This window comes from Lolium rigidum, chromosome 2 (assembly GCF_022539505.1).
Source record: "Lolium rigidum isolate FL_2022 chromosome 2, APGP_CSIRO_Lrig_0.1, whole genome shotgun sequence".
NCBI lineage: Eukaryota > Viridiplantae > Streptophyta > Magnoliopsida > Poales > Poaceae > Lolium > Lolium rigidum.
The window spans coordinates 54,150,842-54,159,317 of NC_061509.1; the positions used below are offsets into that span (position 1 = coordinate 54,150,842).

General features: G+C 41.0%; 2 protein-coding genes across 2 annotated transcripts; both read left to right on the top strand.

Annotated features, from left to right (window-relative positions):
* The first annotated feature begins 1,316 nt into the window (after positions 1-1,316).
* LOC124689749 (cysteine-rich receptor-like protein kinase 44) lies at positions 1,317-2,955 on the top strand. Its single transcript, XM_047223227.1, has 6 exons — positions 1,317-1,445; positions 1,544-1,802; positions 1,932-2,160; positions 2,240-2,390; positions 2,499-2,684; positions 2,899-2,955. Exons 1-6 carry the CDS (start codon positions 1,317-1,319, stop codon positions 2,953-2,955), a joined length of 1,011 nt encoding a protein of 336 aa, XP_047079183.1.
* A 2,023-nt stretch (positions 2,956-4,978) lies between these two features.
* On the top strand, positions 4,979-6,508 carry LOC124688971 (probable histidine kinase 3). The gene is made up of 5 exons (XM_047222585.1): positions 4,979-5,230; positions 5,318-5,584; positions 5,750-5,922; positions 6,012-6,233; positions 6,346-6,508. The coding sequence occupies exons 1-5, from the start codon at positions 4,979-4,981 to the stop codon at positions 6,506-6,508; spliced, it is 1,077 nt and encodes a 358-aa protein (XP_047078541.1).
* Positions 6,509-8,476: the final 1,968 nt, after the last annotated feature.

Consider the following 8,476-nt stretch of genomic DNA (forward strand, 5'->3'; position numbering starts at 1 on the left):
AGAAATGAGTATTCTATTTGGACAAGCCAGCCAAAGAAATGAGTATTCTATTTGGACAAGCCGAACCAACAATTTGGTTCGCTTGTTGTGTCAGAGTGGATGGTGCGGTGCTCCACTATGTGTGGAACCGGTTTCTAAGCCAAATTGAACCGCTTTTTTACTACATAGTACATGGTCTAAGAAAACTAAGAGGTGTTACTTGGGTTAGTTTGATTGCACATATCAAGTTCCATTCCGTTTCTTCTTGGCCAGCAGGAACGATTGCTAATTTCTAACAGGTGCGTGCAAGACTTTTTTAAATTGTTGTACTAAGGCAATGTTCTACACTCTGCCCGGGAATTCTTTCTTTTTTCAACTCTCATCAGCATATTTTTTACGGATTTTTTTGTGCGTGCAAGTTCATCTTTACTCCCCTCCGTCCAAGCAATTAGCTGTCAATCCAAAAAAAAATTGAAAAGTTTAACCGATTGTATACAAGAATGTGCGTATATTTGTGGCATCAAACTATGCCAATATTCATAACATGCCCGATCTGGCGACACAAATATATTTTCGTATAATACGATCAAACTAAAGAGGTCTACTTTTCCAAGATAGCTAGTAGATACGGATTTGAGCCTATTGATGATGACGATTCCACCGCTTAATCCGCGGTCTCTTCCCACGGTCAACGCCATGCGCTAGCGCCTAGCGGGATGGGGGAGACTCTGCGGTGCGATGAGTTCGATGTCGGTAGGGTCATCTCTACTCGCGGCGGTGCTAGGGCGGCGGAGGCGGGAGGCGCCGTCGCATGAGATCCATTCTCGTCTCAGCGCTCGATCGCAGGGAGGGGGTTTGCTGGCGACGGCGGCGAGGGAGGTCAGAAAATACTCGAGCTTCCATCCATGGAGGTGACGCGCGCCATGCATGGACTTCTGGCTGGCGGCAGAAAGGAAATTCAGGCGTTCGGGGCGCACGGTTCTGGATGGTCAAGGTCGTGGTGGCCGAGGTTTTTCCTGTGTTCTCTTCCTTTTTTTTTTGCGAATACTTTGTTCTCTTCCTTAGAGTGCTGTGAGAGTGCGCTATCATGCTAGGTGAAAGATGTGTATCGATCGAAATCAGTAATGACTAATGACCAGCATGCTTGAACATGTAACTGCTGGTCTGCTGCAAGCTATCCGATATGATATGTACTCTTTTAGGACTGCAAATCCTAGTCTAACTCTGAGTGAGTACTTGGATTGCTGAATGATTAATTAATTTTTAAGGAATTTTTTCTGTTATTAGATCGACTGGTCGTCGAAGGAGTTCTAGTGTAATAGGAGACAGAGGATACCATGGAGAACAGGTTGCAGCAAACAATTGAGACGACAAGGGAGTTTAAAATCCAGCTGTTACAGCATATCACAAATAATTTTTCCGAGGAGCACGTAATTGGCCGTGGTGGGTATGGTGTGGTTTACAAGGTAAAATTGTTGCTTACATCTTTCATTTTATTTATCCAAATTAGACTGCCACTACTACTTGAACCCATATGTTGTATTAAAAATAATACTTTTAACAGGGGATGCTGGAGGATGGGGAAGAAATTGCTGTCAAAAGGCTTCATCACTTGCCTGGGCTTGATGACAAGGAATTTAGGAACGAGTTTAATAATCTTATAAGGGCTCAGCACAAAAATATTGTAAGGTTAATTGGATATTGCTATGATATAGGGCATCAACGTATTAAGCTCAATGGGGAATATATTTTTGCTCATTTCGAAGAACGAATTCTCTGCTTGGAATATTTGGAGGGTGGAAGCCTTGACAAGTACGTTTCTGGTATGATACTCTCTGCACAGGGTATAACTACACATTAGTTTGCATGTAAAGATAAATCATCTAGAAATGTGCCTTCCTTTAGTTCCCAAAATTTAGTCTTGATAGTGCACTTTATGTTTACTTCTGTAGATGGATCTTGCGGACTTGATTGGCAGACATGTTACGTTATCATCAGGGGAGTTTCTGAGGGTCTAAATTACCTTCACAATGGATCAAAAGATCCTATTTTCCATCTGGACTTAAAACCTGCAAATGTATTACTGAACAAAGGAATGATGCCGAAAATTGGAGATTTTGGTTTGTCAAGATTCTGTCCTTCAGGAAAGACATGTACAACGATAAAAATTATAGGAACACCGTAAGTTCTACCTCATCAGAACTAATCAACTTCTGCTTATATATTTTCACGAAAGCAATTGCTTCTTTTACAAATGCAGTGGATACATGCCACCAGAATACATAGAAAGATGTCAAATCACGTCGAAGTTCGACATCTTTAGTCTGGGTGTTATAATCATACAGATAATGGCAGGGCGTGAGGGCTACTTCAAACTTGTAGATATGACTTCTCAAGAATTTATCAAGCTTGTATGAAAAATCCTATGTGATGATTTTTTTCTTCTTTTCGAATTAATACAATCTGTTCTACCTCTGTGTATGCATGCTGTATTTCAACATCACGTTTCAATTTTTCAGGTACATGAAAACTGGCTAAAAAGGCTGGGCACAGCAGTGTCATCACATACATCACATGAAGTTAAGAGATGCATTGAAATAGCGTTAACATGTGTGGATGTTGACCGGGTAAAAAGGCCTACTATAGCTGAGGTTGTTGATGAACTAAATAAGATAGATACTAGCGATGGTTCACCTCCAGGCCAGGTATATATGTCGTCACAATGATGCCATTGACTATTTATTGTTCACATCTAACATGGCTTGCCTTCTATCTACATCTAGCGAGCTTGGAGTGAAAATATGAGGGGGTACATCTAACGAAAGAACTAGCCGATTTAAGTGGGACTGATTCAAACTTCAATCACAAATATGCTAAATGCTACAATATTAAATGAAATTCATAAATGTTGTAGAACAGGGTTCACTTGGCCCCAAGCAAGTTCCACCCGTCATTGTGAGGAAGTACTCCCTCTGATCCATAATAAGTTTTGGGGCTTAGTTCAAATTTAGAAAAATTTGAATTAAAACCACGACACCTATTGTGGATGAGGGAGTAGTAAACTTCCTTTTCTCATAAAAAATAATCTGTTTTTGTCACATCTTCTATTTAAATATGAAAATTTCCAACTAACATACTCCTAATCTTCTAATTCCTATCATTTTTGTACTTTAGTTAAACTATTTGTTAACTTCAACCTTGTACTATGCATTTATGTGATTTATGAGAAGTTTAAACAAGATTGATATAGTTATTAGCCCCCAAAAAAGGATCCGATGTACTATATATCAACATATATTTCTAAAAAAACAAAAGACCTACTTTTATTTGTAAATATTAGTTTTGGGTGTATAGAACCTTTTGAGTATATAATTGGACTTATATAATGTACCACAGCTTTTTGATGGAGTGAATCGGCACCGTATCTTATATGTCTAAAGAAGTTAACACACTTGGTAATATGTACTATCAATGCCAAACATAGGAAAAATAGTTAAGTAAAAAATTCCTGCTATACGTCCATGATTGATGATACCTGAGAGACCTATGAAATCAAGAACTGAGCATCAAATTTTTTGTTGTTTGTAGGTCACCAACTTACAAAGCAAGCAGGCTTCCAAATACATGAGCTCAGGTATGTATCCATTGGTTAAAACATGTGACAAAGTAACTGATCCAAAGAAGTCCTCCAACAATCAAGTACACATGACTTTGCCAACTAAAATGAATGCTTAAGCCCTATTGGAAGCCCATTTTAGTAGGCGCTAAAGTCTTTCCTTTTCCATGTGAGGTAAAACCAGCTCTGGTGAGCCATGCCGATCAAGATCATACAGCCTTTTCTTTTACCTCTCTCACCCTATTTGTAATATGGGAGAAATATACTAAGGGGGCAGAGTCCTGAGAACTGAGTTCCAGCTCAGTGGCAAGGCAAGCGAGTGTGCAGCCAGCCCATCCGGGTTCGAATCTCCATTTCGCAGTAATTTCGCAGGGAGGGGTTCGAACTTTAAACCGAGTTATCATCCTAGTGTTCATCCGCTGAAAGAGTCTCATCATACCTAACAACGTATAGGCAAAGGAGGGATCATTCCTCCGTTGGTCAACGTTTAAGGGGACAGAGTCCTGACTAGCTTAGGTAGGATAAAGATACCAAGCGGGCAAACCGAGGATGGAGTAGCAGTGAGCAGGGTCGTGAGAAGTGAAGCAGTGATACCAAACAACAACTTCATTCCATCCGTGTTCCATTCACCAGTACGGAAAGGTGTTTTTCATCACCAGCGTGTGAATTAAAGATGCATAGAGCCCAGCATTTATTACAAACTATCAGGAACTATTGATAGAAAATCAAATGTTAGTAGTAAACAAATATCAAATGTTATCAAACAGCAAAAAGTCATTCGTTCGCCATCCGTTTCTAGTAAATAATTAACTCTGGGACAATGACCTCCAATGTAGCAGCCGCACGCCTCGACTGTTATATCCCTTTGGCTCTATATAGAGCAGGGACAAGAAGTATGTGTTTAAAAATAATTTGTTTTGTTAGTATATTCAGTCGCATGTTATGTATACATGTAGCTACAAGTAAAGCATGCTCTTATGTTTCAGTTTCTGTCGATCTGCATAGATCTCTGTGTAATTCGTGTGTATAATTTAGGACAGATGCGTTTTGTCCTCCTCCGTTGGACTGTGCCCGATCCTGTGGGTAGCAGGCATAGAACATTGCAATTTTTCTTTTATTATTATTTATTAAATTCCATTTTTGTTTTAACATAGAACATATTTAAACATAAACAAACCAGATTTCTGTTCATCTCAAAGAGTATGCAAAAGAAAACTTGATAAACATGGTAAATTGCTCGCGTTTGTACATCAGTACTCTTCTTGCTCAAGCCCTCTTTTGATAAAGGCTTGAAAAAAGATCACCAAGCAGAATCATCTCATTAATCATATGTACTCTTGCTCCACCTTTGAAGAGAGAAGGCGGGGCAATGTTAAACACAAGATGCAGGGGATGTGGTGGCGGCTGCCGCTGCCCCTGTTGTGGGTTGTCGGCTGGTCGTTCGCCTCTCTCTGGATTTTCTTCTTCATGAACTCCCCGGTGGCCGAGAAGCGCCGGGAATTGCTCGTCAGCATGTGTGACGAGCGTGCCCGCCTGCTGGAGGACCAATTTAACATCAGCATGCGCCATATGCATGCCCTCGCTGTTCTCGTTTCCACCTTTCATCATTCCAAGAGCCCATCCGCCATGGACCAGGTACCGTTCCACACTTTTCTTGCTTCACACAATTGTCTTTCATGGTGAATTATTAATTCACCATGAATGAACATCCACCGGTTGTAGATGACATTTGCGAAGTATGCGGAGAGGACGGAGCTACCGTTAACGAGCGGGCTGGCGTACGCGGTGCGGGTGACACACGCTGAGCGGGAGCAGTTCGAGCGTCAACAGGGGTGGAGTATCAAGAGGATGTGCTCGTCCGAGAATTGCTCGCGTCTAGAAGACACGGCAACCATGGAGATCAGCGAGCGGGCCGAGGAGTATGCCCCTATCATCTTCGCACAGGACGCCTTCAAGAATGTCATCTCCGTCGATATGCTCTCTGGCATTGTGAGCGACTGTGTTTTTTCACATCTTTAACCTTGGCCCGTAAAAGAGGCTACTGCCGGGCTGCCAAGCGCTCACCAGTCACCACCTGGTTTGACAGCTAGGGGTCTACTTATTTTACAAGAAAGACTGTTGGTTGTCAAGCTGAAGAGCTATGTGGATTTACAGGATGGCCGCGAAAACATCCTACGAGCTGCAGAATCTGGGAAAGGTGTTCTAACTGCTCCCTTCAAGCTAGGAGTACTGAATAATCGCTTTGGAGTGATCTTGACATACACGCTGTACAAGTATGATCTTCCTGCAACAGCGAGGACAGAGGAGCGAAGCCAAGCTGCTGTTGGGTAAATTATACTGCATGAGACTCCTATTCCAACCATAAGTTATGCGTCTGAATCCTAACTGTGTTCTTTAATTTGCTTGCGTACTTCAGCTATTTGGGTGGCATATTTTTTATAGAAGCACATATTAATAAGGTACTAAAGCAGCTTGTTGCGGATAAGAAATCCATCATGGTCAACGTGTATGATACAACTCATCCGAGGCCAATCAGGATGCATTGTTCTAATGATATAGGTAGTTGCAGCGCTTGCATTTCTCACAACAGCACGCTCAACTTTGGCGATCCGTCAAGGAGGCACGAGATGCATTGCAGGTGATTGACTTGATGTGCTCCGTTTTATGATCCCTGCAATCGTTGGAATATATTCAGCGTGGTCTTCGTGCATGTGCTCTGCACTTATAAAAGCTCTACATGTATGGAACAGGTTCACGCAAAGGTCGCCATGGCCATGGCTTGCCATAACATCATCGTTTGGAACTCTTGTTACTGCTTTACTGGTTGGTTACAAAATTTACGCTGTTGTCAATCATACCCCGAAAGTGGAAAGCAGTTTTCAGAATATGGCGGGGATCAAGAAGCGTGCGTAAGAAGCTAAAGATGCATGTTGCCGTGTCACAGGTGATATTACACAACTACTCATGTAATAACATTCCATAATATGTGAGAAACATTATCTGGTCGCAAACAGTGATGGACCCAAGAATTTCATCAAGACTGGACGCACTGTAAGCACGGCCAAATTTTTATCAAAATAGGCTGCGTCGCCAGCCAGAATTCTGGGTGCGTGCCAGGCTTAGGGACGGTTGGATCCGCCTATGGTCGCAAACACTTTGCTTCCCAACATCTGGGCATTCATTTTGTTTCCAGATCCATGTAAATTTAAGTTACAAATTTTGAAACATAGTACTCCCTCTTTTGAATACGAATCCAATAGTAGCATGCAGCTTGCGTAATTTTGTGATTTTTGTACATGTCATAAATGGTCACACAAGTAAAAGGGCTCTTTTTTCTTCCACCATTGTTTTTTTCTCTTCCACTCTTCCAGACTTGTCATGCCGTTTGTAGATACTAACTAGCTTTGTGCTCGTCTTGGCTACGAGGATTCGTATGTTGCGAAAAGGTTTGGAATTGGCTGGGGTTATGAGATACATTATTGTAAGCCCATATGTTGTAGTGCGTCTTGTAATCATAACAGTCAAGTTCTATGTTCAATGCAATTCCTCTTTAGTAAAAAAACAACTTTGAAATCGCTCTTGTCATCTATTTCGAAAACTCGAGAAGCTAGTGCCCAAATGATATCCAGATGAGAAAACCCCATAAATAATATGTGTAGATACGTAAAGTAACAATTATATTAAAATTAGAAAAGTTATACAAATCTTTTAAAAAATAGGTGAGTCCTCCAACAAATTAGCAAACCATATCCTAGATACCAGTCATTTGACAAACCAAGTAAAAAAAATATGGACCAAAATATGTGATATCAATGTTTTTAAGGCTGTATAGCTCACGTAAACCGCCTATCCCTCTCTGAATTAATAGAGCAATAAGTAATTGAGTTTAACTTGTTGATTCAACAATTCTAACGGTTCATCATAGAAAGGGCTTGTGTAACACTTTGATATTGCACCTAAATATTTAAGATGGAATATTACTTATTATAAAAAATTGTGTGTCATTGGAATGTGTGTGCTTCAAATATTTTAAAATTATTTTGCAACAAAATTTACATTAGTTATTTCTAACTTCTAATGCATTGGTTCTTAGGAAACATTTCATTCAATCACTCATCTCTAAATTTAAGAAGAGGAAAAATGACAAAATTGTGGACATTAATGGTTCAATTCGTGGGACTCTGTTAAACCATAATGCATACTCCCATATTGAGATCTATTTCAGTTTCTTTAAATAACTTGGCAAAAGGTATAAAGCGGATTTTCTATCAAATATCTCGACATGGGTTTATAGACTTCATGTCTGTCTATATGCAAAGTTTTGTAGTCTATGAGACGCATGTAATAACTGGTTCTTGACCCTTTCCCGTTGCTCATTTATTGAATCTTTCTTATTCAAATGTCTTTCTTGTTTCTATACTTTTAACGATCACCTAGTTGCACATGCATGTTCTGTGCTTCGTATTAAAGTGGCATAGGGGTTGTAATAGGCTCACATGAGAACCTAACATACACTTGAGGGGCGATGAACATTCTCAATATGTTTCTCAGGGCTTCAGTGGTGCTTCTTCTTCCTCTGTGTCCGCTTCGGTGACACTTCACACTATTAGGGAAAATCGCTATAGGAGGACGCTCACTGGCAGCGCACCAGTTTAAACGGACGCCAACTGCTATTATTAGACGCATGCCGAAAATGAGCACGCGAATGATGTGCACGTACAAGTTGCGCACGCGACTACTAGGTGGCCTCGAATGCACCCGGGTCCAGAAAGTACTCGCAACGAGCGCCAATAGAGCCACCCGACTGCTATGTCTGGTCGCGTGTCCCTTTGCTTGCTCGCTTCCAATATATTTGGCTGACGGGACGCGGGTGAGCCAAAA

Bases quoted from the DNA above. Each gene is read 5' to 3' on its own strand.
- LOC124689749 (XM_047223227.1), top strand. From the start codon at position 1,317: ATGGAGAACAGGTTGCAGCAAACAATTGAGACGACAAGGGAGTTTAAA. The intron at 1,446-1,543 runs GTAAAATTGTTG...TACTTTTAACAG, and splicing joins GGTATGGTGTGGTTTACAAG to GGGATGCTGGAGGATGGGGA. The intron at 2,161-2,239 runs GTAAGTTCTACC...TTACAAATGCAG, and splicing joins ATAAAAATTATAGGAACACC to TGGATACATGCCACCAGAAT.
- LOC124688971 (XM_047222585.1), top strand. From the start codon at position 4,979: ATGCAGGGGATGTGGTGGCGGCTGCCGCTGCCCCTGTTGTGGGTTGTC. The intron at 5,231-5,317 runs GTACCGTTCCAC...CACCGGTTGTAG, and splicing joins GCCCATCCGCCATGGACCAG to ATGACATTTGCGAAGTATGC. The intron at 6,234-6,345 runs GTGATTGACTTG...TGTATGGAACAG, and splicing joins AGGCACGAGATGCATTGCAG to GTTCACGCAAAGGTCGCCAT.